The 17,001-nt window shown below is 38.1% G+C and overlaps 1 protein-coding gene across 2 annotated transcripts in view; it reads left to right on the forward strand.

Annotated features, from left to right (window-relative positions):
• The window catches only part of SLC4A10 (solute carrier family 4 member 10), a 186,366-nt gene that overhangs the window by 80,105 nt on the left and 89,260 nt on the right, over positions 1 to 17,001 (forward strand). Inside the window, exons 7-9 of one of the 2 annotated variants that reach the window (XM_028141093.2) lie at positions 1,023 to 1,114; positions 2,072 to 2,161; positions 10,783 to 10,940. In XM_028141093.2, coding sequence (XP_027996894.1) covers positions 1,023 to 1,114; positions 2,072 to 2,161; positions 10,783 to 10,940 — 340 coding nt within the window. The remainder of the gene's footprint in view (positions 1 to 1,022; positions 1,115 to 2,071; positions 2,162 to 10,782; positions 10,941 to 17,001) is intronic. The other variant, XM_028141099.2, reaches the window with a different exon arrangement.

Below are 17,001 nucleotides of genomic sequence, written 5' to 3' on the forward strand. Positions count from 1 at the left end.
GAGAATAGGAGCAAGTAGTTTGGAGTAAGTTATTATAAATAAGGTCAAGGCTTTAAAGCTGGGTTGTCATCACTCATTTCACAACAAAAATAACAAATAAGTATGGAGAGACGTTAGGAAGAAGAGAGACACGTGTGAAATCATGCAGACCTCTTTAATTTTTATCATTGAATTGCTAAACATGGAGAGCTTACAGATAAGTTTAAATTAAAAAAATGTTTCATAATTAATGGATAATGGAATTTAATTACCATTTGCTAACCATTGTCATGTTCCCAGATCTGCTGTCCACTTAACTAATGTCATAATCTTCACTATAATTTGTGAAGGATGACAAAATAATTAAGTTCCTAGTTAGTGTTAATGGAAAATTGATATAATTCAAATCTATTGATCTTTTCTCTGCAGACCAATATCAGTATGCTTATGCAATCGAATAGTGACAAGCATAAAGTCATAATCACAGTGTTTGTATTGTATAAACACTACCATATAGAAATATCTGAAAGTTGTCAAAGAATTTTTTCTCATTAGTTTGTTCTTTCAGATGCAATGGAAACTACATGTATGCTGTGTGCTTTTCAGAGAAATATTCACCCTTTTTAAAAACTATACATTTTAAATTCTTTAATCTGAGCTTAAATCATAATAGATGTCTACCTTGTTATTTAAAAAATATATGTATATAATCAGTTTTGGATAAAATGTAAAAATCAATGATGTTTCAAAACCATGATTACTTTTTAATATTTTCATAGGTGATCTTTCTTCATAAGGAATAACTATTTAGTTATAGAGTTTTAACCTGGGAATTGGTTTACATTTTCTTGACTGAATTCTCCCATTTCTTTCTGTAACTGATAAATAAGAATATTAATAGAGTTCTATTTATATTGAACCTTCATGCTTACCTCATAAACTCATTAAGAAACTATATTAGTCTAGTTTAATTCATATTTCACTCAGTATGTCTGGAATTATGTAAGTAATTGTTTGTATTCTATAATAACAATCTCTTTTAGCAGGTCAGGTTGTTTCTCCACAGTCTGCTCCAGCCTGTGTTGAAAATAAAAATGACGTGAGCAGAGAAAACAGCACAGTTGACTTTAGCAAGGTAAGCTTTTCTCCCTTTCATTTAAGTAAGCTGCTGAACTATTACTGAATTTACTACACAATTTTTTTGCATGCACATTTTTTTTTGTTACTTAAGCAGAGCTGGATGTTGTTATAGCGTTGGTGTTTAAGTTCATATGTAGCATTTTACTTATTCACAAGACCAAACGTGTACATTTTAGGCATAGAGTTTAGGTTTGAGCCACTTGGTATAATGTATCCCTTCCAGTAAAAAGAATAACTGGACTTGACAGAGAAATTCACGGAAGTTTATTATTTAAATTTTTGCTGTTTCTTCAAAGTTATATCTTCCTTTATTTAAGGAAAAACAAATCATATAAAATTTCATTGTAGTAATTCAGAGAAAGGCATTAGTGTAAGAAAACACTAGAATATGGTGGAACTGAGCAAGGTTTCCAATAAAAACATAATAAAGATGGACTGTTGAGGGATACATCTAACTGGAGCCAATTCAAGTGCAATCTTAAATTATTACTTACTTAAATTATTCTAAGAAGATAATGAGTCTGTGAAAATAATGTGATTTTAGTCAGCAAATTCCTGACATTGTGCATGTGCTATTGTGGGCTATGGCAAACTAGCACTTAAACAGCAATGAGGAGTCGCAATACTGACCAAAAATAAAGAGGGTCAACCATTCCCTTCATCTGAGTGGCTGAAACAGCAGTAACTCAGAGTGTGTGTATGTGTGTGGTTTCCCCCCATAAAGTCTGTAGCACTGGCAGCGATTCTAACAGTGGGAGGAGATGGGGATGGGAGGCGCCAGTAAAGTTCTGAAGAAAGTAATGGCAGTCAGCTCCCCGTTGCTGTTTCAGAATCCCTCTGCTAATGCCTCAGTGGTCTGGGTCTAGTCATGTGCATGCTCGCCCTCTGGTGCCTGGCGGAGTCTCCGTGGCAGCGCGGTGTACCCGTTAAAGTCTGTTAATTATGCGTGCAGGGACTGGGAGGCCAACAAAAGGGGCACACTAGTCCCTGTGGGATGAAACACAGGCATGAAAAAGGACCTCCGCACCAGCAAGAGAGAGAGGTGAGGGCACACTCGGACTATGTTTCCACGATGGTTCAAAGCTCATTTCACTGTATGGAGGCATGTGATTCAAACATTAAGCCAGTTCAAATGTAATAATCCATTTTGCCTTTCCAAAAACTGTCTTTTCAAAGCATTACATCTTCATTCATCTGCAAGTTGGAATAAAATTGTTGCAAACTGCCATACATTTAATTGCTGATATTCTTCATTTGAAACATTATCTTAAAAGCAGTGACAGCCCTGAATGGGTGGCTCAGCTTGTTGGAGCGTCATCCTGTATGCCAAAAGGTTGCGGGTTCAGTTATGGTCAGGGCACATATGGGAGGCAACCAATCAATGTTCCCCCGTCTCTCTCAAAAAAATTAATAAAACATATTTGGGTGAGGAATAAATAAATAAATAAATAAATAAATGCACTGACATAAGAAATTGCTTATTTATGCAGGCATTTAGAGTACAACATGGGTATATTTAACATTCTCAAAAAAATAATAATCAATTTTATCCTTTCAACTAAATTACCTTTTAACTTTTTTTTAAAGGATATAATCCTTTCAAACTGAATTTTGTATCTCCATACCATTTTACTTTGAGTTGTCTGACCTATCTCTGGCAGCCTTAAAAATGCTTCACATTTAAAAGAAAAAGAATTTTGTCAAGCGGAGACTAGTCTTACCCTCAGGTCCCGCCAAACAATTAGAACTATGCGAGAGGGAAAAACACATTTTCTTTCCTTTAATCCTTTCTTCTTATTGCATTTCCAATCACTTGTCCATTTCATCTTTTAATAGGCAAACTAAATTTCTAGAGCCCTCTACTCAGTACTCACCTTCTATATTCCTCAGTCTCTCATCCCCAGCATGACACCTTGGAAAGAACATGGCCTTTTACAAAGAGCATGAGATCTGGAATCCTAACTCTACCGTTTATAAACTATCTGATCTTGAAGGAGTTCTCTGAACTTCAGCTTTCTCGTTTGTAAAATAAGAACAATAATGTATAACAATGTTGTAAAAATAAAATAATAGAGAGAGAGCCTGGCAGAGTGCTGGGAATATAGCAGGCATTATCCACTTAAATATTTTCAATTTTAATATGTAGATTCCAAACCCCAGTCAAATTTTGAGATGTTAAGGGTAAAAAAAAAGTCTTTATTCATGTCATGTGACTTGATCCTATCTATATTCAATCTACATTTTTTAACCCTTCCAATGGATAGGCCCATCAAACTTCCTAATTTAAGGAATGTTTTTGAATATAATCTAAGTTGTCAGGTTTTGCTTCCTAAAATATTTTAAAAAGCAGATGTGTCAAAACTCTCTGTCACCATTTCTTAAATTGACATGTAGAGGGTGGATATTTTAGTATTTCCCAAATGTTGGTGGCATTTCTTTTATTTCTTTTTTTATTTTTATTTTTATTATTTAATAAATCTTTATTGTTCAGATTATTACAATTGTTCCTCTTTCCCCCCCCCCCCATAGCTCCCCTTCACCCGGTTCCCGCCCCACTCTCTGCCCTTACACCTCCCCACTGTCCTCATCTATAGGTGTACGATTTTTTGTCCAATCTCTTTCTGCACCCTTCACCCCTCTTTCCCCCCGAGAATTGTCAGTCCACTCCCTTTCTATGCCTCTGATTCTATTATATTCACCAGTTTATTTTGTTCATCAGATTTTTTATTCACTTGATTTTTAGATTCACTTGTTGATAGATATGTATTTGTTGTTCATAATTTTTATCTTTTTCTTCTTCTTCTTCTTCTTAAAGAATACCCTTTCAGCATTTCATATAATATTGGTTTGGTGGTGATGAACTCCTTTAGCTTTTTCTTGTCTGTGAAGCTCTTTATCTGACCTACAATTCTGAATGATAGCTTTGCTGGGTAGAGTAATCTTGGTTGTAGGTTCTTGCTATTCATCACTTTGAATATTTCTTGCCACTCCCGTCTGGCCTGCATAGTTTCTGTTGAGAAATCAGCTGACAATCATATGGGTGCTCCCTTGTAGGTAACTAACTGTTTTTTTCTTGCTGCTTTTAATATTCTCTCTTTGTCTTTTGCTCTTGGCATTTTAATTACGATGTGTCTTGGTTTGGTCCTCTTTGGGTTCCTTTGTTTGGGGTTCTGTGCACTTCCTGGACTTGTAAGTCTATTTCTTTCACCAGGTGAGGGAAGTTTTCTGTCATTATTTCTTCAAATAGGTTTTCAGTATCTTGCTCTCTCTCTTCTTCTGGCACCCCCATAATTTGGACGTTGGTACGCTTGAAGTTGTCCCAGAGGCTCCTTACACTATCTTCATATTTTTGGATTCTTTTTGCTTTTCCAGTTGGGTGTTTTTTGCTTCTTTGTATTTCAGATCTTTAACTTGATTCTTGCGATCCTCTAGTCTGCTGTTGGATCTCTGCATATTATTTTTTATTTCAGTCAGTGTATGCTTAATTTCTAGTTGGTCCTTTTTCATATCCTCGAGGCACTCACTAAATTTATTGGCCTTTTCTAGAAAATTCTTGAAAAACCTTATAACCATGGTTTTGAACTCTATATCCAGTAGTTTGCTTTCCTCCATTTCTTTCATTTGTGACCTGTTTCTTTGTCTCTGCATTTTGGCTGCTTCCCTGAGTTGATAGAGTGGCTTTGTGTGGTAGGTATCCTATAGGGCCCAGTGGCTCAGCCTCCCCAGTTACCTGAGGTGGACACTCTTGGTGCACCCCTTTGTGGGCTGTGTGCACAGTCTTGTTGTAGTTAAGCCTTGATTGTTGTTGGTATCACTGGGAGGAATTGACCTCCAGGCCAATTGGCTGTGAGGATCAGTTATGTCTACGATGGGAGAACTTCTGTGCTTGAGACACCCATATAAGGCAAGACTTGCTTCAGTGGGGCTTTGGTGCTCACTGAGTCTGCCCCCTGAGTGTGTCCCTTATGGATTTGAGGAGTTCTAATCTGGATGGTCCTACTCTGACCCCTGGGTACACTGGCTCTTGATCCAAGGAGGTGCTAATTTAGCCTCTGCCTGAGGCTACCCAGCAGGAGCTATGGAAAAATCTGAAGATTCCTCTTCTTTGTTGGGGTTTTGGAGTTGCCCAGATGAGGCCCAGCTGTGAAGCAATGCAAGCTGCCACAGGGCCTTGGGCCTTCTTTTGTATGTTCTGGGTCTTTCTGACTCAGCTTCAGTTTGTTAGGTAAGTTTAGATTTCAAAGGACCAAGCCATTCATATGCAAAAGCCTCTGCGCATATGAATGTGGGGCGGAGTCTCAGGACAGAGCAAACAGCAATGGCTTCCTGTCAGCCTTGCCTTAAGAGGGCCTCGGGTCTCAGTGTCCGCAGTAATTGCTGCAAGCACCTCTAAGAGAAAGCCGCCCTCGAGTTCCACCTGCTTCCAGACAGTCCAGTTTCTTCCCGTATAAGTCTGGGTCCCCAGAGTCTCTCCCAGAACTGGAGTTCAGAGCAGTCGGGAGCTTTTGTCTCCCTCCTGCTTGAAAAAGAGAGCCGCGTACTCAGTTGCCAGTCCTCTCCATGCGCGTCTTCGTACATCTGCCTTTACTTCCGCAGCTCCTCTGAGTCTCAGTGTGCTTTCCTCTTTCCTTCTAGTTGTAGAATTTCCACTCAGCCTGCCTTCCTATGGTTCTGGATGATGTCCGTTTTGTCTTTTAGTTGTAGTTTTGAAGTTGTTGTGTGAGGCAGCAGTTCAGGTGTTTACTTATGCCGCCATCTTGGTTTCTCCGCATTTCTTTTATTTCAAACTAGAGGCCTGGTGCATGGGTTTGTGTACCGGTGGGGTCCCTTGGCCTGGTCTTTGGGGATCAGGCCAAAACCGGCTCTCCAACATCCTCCAAGGGGTCCCGGATTGCGAGAGGGCGGTTCTCAGGTGACACACCCCAGAATTGAGCTCCCTCCTCTCTTCTCCCAATTTTATGTGACTTTCTCTCTGTATCTGTCTCGCTTCTTTCATCTCACTTTACCCTAAGTTTGGTGGTAACAGACAACTTGTGGGCATTTAGCTGCAAAATGCAATTATTTAGCAAACAGGATTTACTTAGCCTGGAATCTAGTCCGTCTAGGGCAGGACTCTGCTCAATGTCAGGCTCCTGCCCAGGCCCTTCCACCCAGGTGGAGTCCTGTGGTGGTGGGAACCTCCTTCTTCCCACCTGAGCTGCTCCTTCACCTCCTTCCCTCCCTGGAGGTTGCCCGCTGTCGCTACTGTCCGCCCAGAAGGAGGGAAGCCACGGCTGTTTTCCCAGCCAAGAGTGGTAGTGGGAAAATTTGCTGCCTCCACTGGAAATCGATATTAAGTGGATGGGCCGGCGCAGGCACCAGATGTGGGGCTGCAGCTAGTAGGTCCTGCACATCTCATCATTTAGCTAATCGAGTCAAAAAGTTTCTGTATGGGCCAGACCCAGGACTTCTGCAATGGGCTAGAGGCCTGCTGGGGAGCCAGACCTGAAGTGGGAAGCCAATGGACTAGAGGCCTGGTGCCCGGATTTGTGCACCGGTGGGGTGCTTCAGCCTGGCCTGTGGGGATTAGGCCAAAACCAGCTCTCCAACATCCCCTGAGGGGTCCTGGATTGTGAGAGGGCGGTTCTTGGGTGACGCACCCCGGAATCGGACTCCCATCTCTCTGGATCTGGGTGCATCACCTGAGAACTGCAGCTGCCAAGTCACCAAAGCTCAGCAGCTCCTGTGTTGAACGTCTGTCCCCTGGTGGTCAGTGCGCATCATAGCTACCAGTCAGATGGTCAAACGTTTGGCTGGTGACTTAGGCTTTTATATATGTAGATGACTCAAAGAAACATTCACATTATTTTCTAGAGAAAGAACTTTCTTCTGCATCTATCTTTAGTATGTGAAACATAGTATAAAGAGTTAGATGATTATATCCTTGAACTCTAGGAAAACTCAGAAATCTCCTCATTTAGAAGGTGAGAAAGCTATATCCCAGAGAGATTAAGAGAGCTGCTTAAGATCTCTGGTTGGTTAGTGTCACAGTGCCATTTCCCCCCAGAGACTCCCTATTACTTTTATTGTACTTCATGTAATGGGCTTAAGACTTAAACTTTCCCCTAAAGTCCCATCTGTATTTCCTTCACCTATCAGTGTGTAGCTTGACCAAACTTCCAGTTCCGCCATGATCTGTCTACCCTTGTTCCCTAGAAATATAACTGTTTCTCACCTACTGCTTATGCACCAAATGCCCAGAATGAAGCATCTTTCTCTTCTTAGCAAAAAGGTCTGGGGAACCTAAAAACAGGGTGTAAATCCTGATTCATAAAAGAAGAAATCCTTGATTTCTTCAAGGTCCTATTCAGAAGAACTGAAAATCCAGGATTTTTAAATGTTCATTCCAAGTGTTTTTAGTCAACTTGAGGATTGTCTTAGAGACATATTCAATCTAGTTCCTTTCTCAGAGGTCTTTTAGGCAGTTGTAATTTTATTACGAGTTAAATTGTGATCCTTAAATGTGACCTTTTGTTATATTTATTAGAAGGTAGTTAGTTATATTGCCAAATAAGGTTTTTTAATGAATTATATATTAACACAAAATAATATACAAAAATATAGGGATGCCCCCAAGAATAATATAATTGCAATATAATAACATCATTAGAGAATATAAATCTAATACCCTCTCAAATATATAACTACTTCCATAATAATATAATGGGGAGTGGGGATGGGGCTATAAGGGGTCAATGGGGAAAAAATGGGGACATATGAAATACTTTCAACAATAAAGATTAAAAGAAATTTTTGAAAATAAAATTTAAAAAAGTATAAATAATGGCCCTGGCCGGTATGGGTTCCATCCCAGGCTGGGGGGTGTGTGGGAGGGAACTAATGGATGTTTCTCTGTCACATTGATGTTTATCTCTCTCTAAAATCAATACAAACATTTAAATAAATAATAATATAATGTAATGAGTATAATATAATGGCTACTACAGATATATATTATTTAACTATAACTTATTATGTTTGAAATCAAGAGATAAATTTGTTAATCCTGAAATAAAAGTCTGTATATTTAATGCTTTTTCTAAATTACAGGTATCAACTAATAATATATTAAGTATTATGTAATGCAAAAATAAAATCATGTGTAAGGACCATATATTTTCTTTTATATAATTAAACTATTTTAGCATACTACTAGTATATACTTCTTGATTTAATTAAATTGCATCTTCAAGCAGTTATTTGTATAATTGCCACCTGCTTGAGGCACAGACTTCAATAGTTAAGACTATGGCATTTTTCAAACAACAAATGAGTTTATAGAAAGTTTTTCAGTTGGAATTTAGACTTTTCATTAAAGTTATGACAGGTATTATCAATATGGCCCATACTGTTTACCAATTATATAATTTCTTAAAAAGCTGTTTTTTATTTTAAATTTTGTTCTAGTGTATTAACATGTATAATTGTTATTTCCATTGGGAGGGGGAACTTAATTGTTTACTCTTTTAGGCTCTGAAAGACTTTGGGCTAATAGTGTATAAGTAATCTTTTATTCCCTTAGAATTTATGCTTTATAGTGAAATTATAAAGCATTAGTAACTGAAAGCATTTTCAATGTATGCAATCTCATAGATAGACAAAGAAATACAAAAATATGATAATATTTTCCATGAAATTCAACTTTCTAATAATAAGGTAAATAAATACTTTTCTGCCTATAAATTAAAAGGTCAGCTTCTGTAAAAGAAAATACTTACCATATAATATCCCAATGTATATGGTTTATGAGTTTACAAATGTATATTTGGAAATATATTTATAGGTTAAAACTTTGGAATTTTTAATATTTCTTATAATTTTACTAGAGGCCTGGTGAATTTGTGCATGGGTGGGGTCCCTCCCCCAGGCCGGCTGGGTGGTCAGTGTGCTCCCACAGACAACCTCCCATGGCTGGCCAATCTCCTGTGGTCCTTCCCCCTGGCCAGCCCCAATTGGCCCTGATCGAAGCTGGCAGCCTGGGGGGAGGGACTGAGGGAGGTTGGCCACCAGCCATGGGGGAGGGACCGCAGGAGGTTGACCAGCCATGGGAGGTTGGCTGTGGGAGTGCACTGACCACCAGGAGGAAGCTCCTGCATTGAGCATCTGCCCCCTGGTGGTCAATGCGTGTCATAGCGACTGGTCGACCGTTGTTCAGTTGCTTAGTCATATATATATATATATATATATATATATATATATATATATACTTTTGCTTTATTAAATTATTTTTTCTTTAAAGTAGAACATTGGTTCTAATTGATATTGTTAGTGGAGTACTACAGATTATTTTTATATTTAATCCTTAGGATAAAGTATATACTCTATATAATGAGTTTTATGTTTTGTGTCATCTTGGTTTTATCGATAAATTAAGTAGTTATAAACTTTCTAAATAGCTATGCTGAGGTCTTGATTTCAGAAAGCAACATATGTAATGTAATGTAGTCACTAAAGTCTGGCTATGGGCATTCTAAGATACTCCTAAAAATTCTAATATTTTTCATTTTAAACTTCTTGGAAAAGCTATTCTCATATCATTAAACTTGCAAAAGAACTGCCTGGCCCCTTAAAAAAAATCTCTGCCTCACTTATATTTGCCAGAACTCTTTTCTCTCTCTTGGCTATTCCCACTTTGATCTTTGGCCTCCATTTAATTGACACAGAGCATAAAACCAATTACTAGAGCAGACAAAAATCTTATTCTCCCTATAAAGTGATTTCCATAAAAAGCAACTCAAATGAATTAGAAACAAGAAATAGGCCTTGCAAAATTGACTTTAAAACCACTGCTTGGTTTGCATTGAGGCCCTGCGCATAAAAATGAACATTTACTCTTAAGGACAGTTACAATCATTTTTCAGACTTCACCCTTTAAGCATTTCTTCTTGTTAATGATCACTTTTGTGTTGTGTGCATTCATTTCAATCACAGACATCTCATATCAGAAGTTCAACTATGGCTCTTCAGCCACCCCAAATGTTAATATTTATATTCTTGTTTTTTGTTTTTTTGTGTTTTTTTTTTTTACTCTGCTATATCTAAATTCTCTAATGAGAAATTAAAATTGAAGAATGATCAGGCTAAGTATAGAATGTGAAGGATATAGAATAAAGGTGAAGACTAAAGTCATAATTAACACTGTAAGGAGAAACATGTTTAAATTTCTTTTGAAATAGGCATATTTTGAGTATTAATTAAAATGTATTATGCACAAAGTTTAGATGATGCAATCTAAAATATTTAAATCTATTGGAAAATGTGAATTAAATCATGACTCAAGCATATTAATTTAATTGAGCACATGTTCCTTTCTCCCTGAATATTTCAAGATTGCTGATACTGAAGAAGTTTCTCTTAAAGATATTAAATAGAGAACCTAGAATATTCAGCTTATTGATGACAAGTTAGAAAAATACACAAGTAAAGAAAAAAGTTATTTCTAAAGGGCAAAAGACCTTTAACTATTTAAAAATGTGTTTAAACTATATACATATATAAGCTATATTTATTCAAATGATACAGTATTTATTGATGAATTACAATATGTGAGGCACTGTGCTAGCATGTAATTTAGTGAATGTTTCCCATTTTGACTTATCTTATTTTGCTCTGTGATGCTTGCAGGTTGATCTACATTTTATGAAAAAGATCCCTCCAGGGGCTGAGGCCTCAAACATCCTCGTTGGGGAGCTGGAGTTTCTGGATCGAACTGTGGTTGCGTTTGTCAGGCTGTCTCCAGCAGTACTGCTTCAAGGACTGGCTGAAGTCCCGATCCCAACCAGGTAAAAAGTATAACAGCATCTTTTGCATTTTTCTTAAACCATTTTTTTTTTTTGTGGGGTAAAAAACAAGGAGTAAATATAATTTACTCTGAGAGTTTTTTTCTACAAACGAATCCACAAAACTGTTGTTTGGTCTTGCTTGTGGAGAAGGGGGAAAAGTTCTTTGAAAATTATTCTGTTCTTGCCTTAGCTGGTTTGGCTCCGTGGATAGAACATTGGCCTGCAGACTGAAGGGTCCCAGGTTCAATTCTGGTCAAGGCCACATGCCTGGGTTGCAGGCTTGATCCCCAGTAGGGGGTGTGCAGGAGACAGCCGATCAATGATTGTCTCTCATCATTGATGTTTCTCTCTCTCTCTTCCTCTCCCTGAAATCAATAAAAAATATTTAAAAAAATTATTCTGTTCTTTCCTCTTTCCTCTCAAACTTTTATGTTTTCTTTTAGGCATGTTCTTCTTCTCTAAATACCCTGATCTACACCACTATATGAATCCTTGATAAAAAGTGATCAAGTGTTAAGCTTTTCTCTAAGATTGCATTTGACATTGGGCTACCGAGAATCCTGTATACGAGTGTGGTCAAACTAAAAAAAAAAAAAAATCAGTTTTCAAGCTTGGTTAATGCTTTCAAAGTACATGTAAGTGGCATCATTAGGATAGCCCCTGCTGTATTTAATGTACTGTATGTTTTATTTTTTTTTTTTTCTTTTCTTTTCTTTTTTTTTTAAATATTTTTATTGAGGTATTATATGTGTACATATCTTACTATTACCCCCCACCCCACACCCACACATGCCCTCCCCCCCCAGAGTTTTGCGTCCATTGTTTATGCTTATATGCATGCATACAAGTCCTTCGTTTGATTTCATAACTCCCCCACCTTTCCAAACTTTCCCCCTGTACTTTGAAAGTCTGTTTGATGCTTTACTGACTCTGTATCTATCTTTTTGTTCACCACTTTATAATGTTCTTTACTATCCCTAAATGAGTGAGATCATGTGGTATTTTTCTTTCATTGACTGGCTTATTTCACTTAGCATAATGTTCTCCAATTCCATCCAGGTTGCTGCAAATGATGAGAATTCCTTCTTTTTTATGGCAGCATAGTATTCCATTGTGTAGATGTACCACAGTTTTCCGATCCAGTCATCTGCTGATGGGCACCTAGGCTGTTTCCAAATCTTAGCTATTGTAAATTGTGCTGCTATGAACATAGTGGTGCATATATCCTTTCTGATTGGTGTTTCTAGTTTCTTCGGATATATTCCCAGGAGTGGGATTACTGGGTCAAATGGGAGTTCCATTTTCAGTTTTTTGAGGAAACTCCATACTGTTCTCCACAGTGGCTGCACCAGTCTGCATTCCCACCAGCAGTGCACGAGGGTTCCTTTTTCTCCGCATCCTCGCCAACACTTGTTGTTTGTTGATTTGTTGATGATAGCCATTCTGACAGGTGTGAGATGGTACCTCATTGTTGTTTTGATTTGCATCTCTCGGATAATAAGTGACTTTGAACATGTTTTCATGTGTCTCTTGGCCTTCCTTCTGTCTTCTTTTGAAAATATTCTGTTTAGGTCTGTTGCCCATTTTTTTATTGGATCATTTATCTTCCTCTTATTAAGTTGCATAAGCTGCCTGTAGATGTTGGAGATTAAACCTTTATCAGTGATAGCATTTGCAAATATGTTTTCCCATGCGGTGGGCTTTCTTGTTGTTTTGTTGATGGTTTCTTTTGCTGTAAAAAAGCTTTTTATTTTGATGTAGTCCCATTTGTTAATTTTCTTTTTGGCTTCCATTGCCCTAGGGGCAGTGTCAGTGAAGAAGTTCTTTTGGCATATGTCTGAGATTTTGTTGCCTGTGGAGTCCTCTAGTATTTTTATGGTTTCCCGTCTTATGTTTAAGTCCTGTATCCATTTTGAGTTTATTTTTGTGTATGGTGTAAGTTGGTGATCTAGTTTCATTTTTTTGCATGTATCTGTCCAGTTTACCCAACACCATTTATTGAAGAGACTGTCTTGACTCCATTGTATGTTCATGCCTCCTTTGTCAAATATTAATTGAGCATAGTGGTTTGGGTCGATATCTGGGTTCTCTATTCTGTTCCATTGATCAATATGTCTGTTCTTGTGCCAGTACCAGGCTGTTTTGAGAACAGTGGCTTTGTAATACAGCTTGAAATCTGGTATTGAGATCCCACCTACTTTATTCTTCTTTCTGAGGATTGCTGAGGCTAGTCGGGGTCTTTTTTTATTCCAGATGAATTTTTGGAGAGTTCTTTCTAGGTCTGTGAAATATGCTGTTGGTATTTTGATGGGGAGTGCATTGAATCTGTAGATTGCTTTGGGTAGTATGGACATTTTAATGATGTTGATTCTACCAATCCAGGAACATGGTATGTTCTTCCATCTGTTTACGTCTTCCTCTATCTCTTTTTTCAGTGTCCTGTAGTTTTCTGCGTATAGGTCTTTTACCTCCTTAGTTAAGTTTATTCCTAGGTATCTTAATTTTTTTGGTGCGATGGTAAATGGGATTGCTTTTTTAGTCTCTCTTTCTGTAAGTTCATTATTGGTGTATAGAAAAGCCATAGATTTCTTGGCGTTAATTTTGTATCCCGCTACATTGCCGAATTCATTTATTAAGTCTATTAGTTTTTTGATGGAATCTTTTGGGTTTTTTATGTACAATATCATGTCATCTGCAAATAAGGACAGCTTCACTTCTTCTTTTCCAATTTGGATGCCTCTTATTTCTTCTTCTTGCCTAATTGCGATAGCTAATACTTCCAGTACTATGTCAAACAGGAGTGGTGAGAGTGGGCATCCCTGTCTTGTTCCTGTTCTTAGGGGAAATGGTTTTAGTTTTTGCCCATTGAGTATGATGTTTGCTGTGGGTTTATCATAAATAGCTTTTATTATGTTGAGGTACGAGCCTTCTATTCCCACCTTGTTGAGAGTTTTTATCAAGAAAGGGTGTTGGATTTTGTCAAATGCTTTTTCTGCATCTATTGATATGACTATGTGATTTTTATCTCTCAATTTGTTTATGTGATGTATCACGTTTATTGATTTGCGGATATTGTACCATCCTTGCATTCCTGGAATAAATCCTACTTGGTCATGGTGTATTATCTTTCTGATGTACTGCTGGAGCCGATTTGCTAGAATTTTGTTGAGGATTTTGGCATCAATGTTCATGAGGGATATTGGCCTGTAATTCTCTTTCATTGAGTTGTCTTTATCTGGTTTTGGTATTAGGGTGATGCTGGCTTCATAGAAGGAGCCTGGAAGTGTTCCTTCATCTTGAATTTTTTGGAATAGTCTGAGGAGGATAGGTTTTAGTTCTTCCTTGAAAGTTTGATAAAACTCTCCTGTGAAGCCATCTGGCCCCGGGCTTTTGTTTGCCGGAAGCTTTTTGATGACTGCTTCAATTTCTTCCATAGTTACTGGCATGTTGAGCTGTTTAGAATCTTCCTGATTAAGTTTTGGAAGGTTGTATTTTTCTAGGAATATGTCGATTTCCTCTAGGTTGTCCAGTTTGTTGGAATAGAGTTGTTTGTAGTATTTTGTAACAATCCTTTGTATCTCAGCGGGATCTGTTGTTATTTCACCTCTTTCATTTCTGATTTTGTTTATTTGGGTCCTCTCTCTTTGCTTCTTGGTGAGCCTGGCTAGAGGTCCATCAATCTTGTTTATCCTTTCAAAGAACCAGCTCTTGGTTTTGTTGATCTTTTGTATTGTTTCTTTGGTCTCTATGTCGTTTATCTCCGCTCTGATCTTTATTATTTCTTTCCTTCTGCTTACACTGGGCTTATCTTGTTGCTCTCTCTCTAACTCTTTGAGTTGTTGGGTTAGGTAATTTATTACCATTGTTTCTTGTTTTTTGAAGTAGGCTTGTAGAGCTATGAACTTCCCTCTCAGGACTGCTTTCATTGTGTCCCATAGATTTTGGATTGTTGTGTTTTCATTGTCGTTTGTTGCCATGATGTTTTTTATTTCTTCCTTGATGTCTTTGGTAACCCAGTCATGGTTTAATAACATGCTGTTTAGTCTCCAAGTATTTGATTTCTTTGGGTTGTTTTTATTGTAGTTGATTTCCAGTTTTATGCCACTGTGATCTGAGAAGATACTTGATATGATTTCTATCTTCTTGAATTTGTAGAGACTTTGCCTATGTCCTAACATATAGTCTATCTTTGAAAATGACCCATGTGCACTTGAGAAGAATGTATATTCTGTGGCTTTGGGGTGAAATGTTCTGAAGATGTCGATTAATTCCATCTGTTCTAGTGAGTCATTTAGGTTTGATGTTTCTTTGCTGATGTTTTGTTTAGAGGATTTGTCCAATGGTGATAGTGGGGTATTGAAGTCTCCTACTATGATTGTATTACTGTCAATCTCTCCTTTGATATCTTCCAGGAGTTTTTTAATGTATCTTGGTGCTCCTGTATTGGGTGCATATATGTTTACCAGAGTTATTTCTTCTTGTTGGATTTCTCCCTTTAGTATTATGAAGTGGCCTTCATTATCTCTTGTTATGTCCTTCACTTTGAGATCTAATTTGTCAGATATAAGTATTGCAACCCCAGCTTTTTTTTTCATTTCCATTTGCCTGGAAAACCTTTTTCCATCCCTTTACTCTCAGTCTGTATGCATCCTTTTTTTTGAGGTGGGTTTCCTGTAGACAGCAGATATCTGGGTTTTGTTTTCTTATCCAGTCTGTTACCCTGTGTCTTTTGATTGGGGCATTCAATCCATTTACATTTAAAGTTATTATTGATAGGTACTTATTTGACGCCATTTTTATTCTATACCCCTGTGTACCTTCTTTGCTTCCTATTTCTTTCTTTTTTTTTTTTTTTTTTTTTACAGCAGACCCTTTAGCATTTCTTTCATTGCTGGTTTGGTGGTGATAAACTCCCTTAGTCCTTTTTTGTCTGTGAAGCTCCTGATTTCACCTTCAATTTTGATTGATAGCCTTGCTGGGTACAGTATTCTTGGATTTAGACCCTTCCTTTGCATGACTTGGTATATTTCATTCCATTCCCTTCTGGCCTGATGAGTTTCTGTTGAGAAATCAGTTGCTAGTCTGATGGGGGTTCCTTTGTATGTAACTGTCTGTCTCTCTCTGGCCGCTTGTAAGATTCTTACTTTGTCGTTGGTGTTTGCCAACTTAACTATAATGTGCCTTGGCGTCGGTCTTTTGGGGTTCATTTTGCTTGGAACTCTGTGAGCTTCTTGGATTTGTGTGGGTTTTTTCTTCCCTATATCAGGGAAGTTTTCTGTTATTATTTCTTCAAACAGGTTTTCTATTCCTTGCTCAGTTTCCTTTCCTTCTGGCACCCCTATTATCCTGATGTTGTTTTGTTTTGTATTGTCCCGAAGTTCCCTTACGCTCTCCTCAATCTTTCTAATTTTTGTTTCTAGAAGCTGTTGTAATTGGGTATTTTTTTCCATCTTGTCTTCTAGCTCACTTATGCGGTCCTCTGCTTCATCTAGTCTACTCTTGATGCTTTCTATTGAGTTCTTTACAGCAGCAATGTCATTTTTCATTTCTTCTTGGTTCTTCTTCATTTCTTCTTGGTTCTTACTCATATTGTCGAATTTGTCTTCCATCCTTTTCAGCCACCCTATGATCATTTCTCTGAATTCTTTCTCTGATAGGTTGTTTGCCTCTAAATCGTTTACTTCCTTTTCTGGTGATGCCTGTTTCTCTTTCCTGTGGGGGCTGTTTCTTTGTCTCCCCATGGTCTCTCTTCTCCGGATGTCTGGTTATATAGATTTCTCTCTCTTTCCGTGGTGCAGTGAAGAGTTTCTTTGAATCCGAATGTTTGCGCTGATAGGGGACCGGTGGTCTGGTGCTCCCAGCAGCTCAGTGTTTGCAGTTGTCGCGGAAAGTCAGGTTTCCACGAAAATCCTTCTTTCCTTGCAAGATGGCGAGGCGCCCGGCGAGCCCGCAGCTCCAGGAGGGGACCCAGCCCCTGTGGGTGCTGCGCGGTCAGAGGAACACTGCCCAGCACTCCCCCGCCTTCTCCTGGAGTTTAGCTGTCCCTTGGCTTGCCCACATA

Source organism: Eptesicus fuscus, chromosome 11, assembly GCF_027574615.1.
Source record: "Eptesicus fuscus isolate TK198812 chromosome 11, DD_ASM_mEF_20220401, whole genome shotgun sequence".
In the NCBI taxonomy this organism is placed as follows: domain Eukaryota; kingdom Metazoa; phylum Chordata; class Mammalia; order Chiroptera; family Vespertilionidae; genus Eptesicus; species Eptesicus fuscus.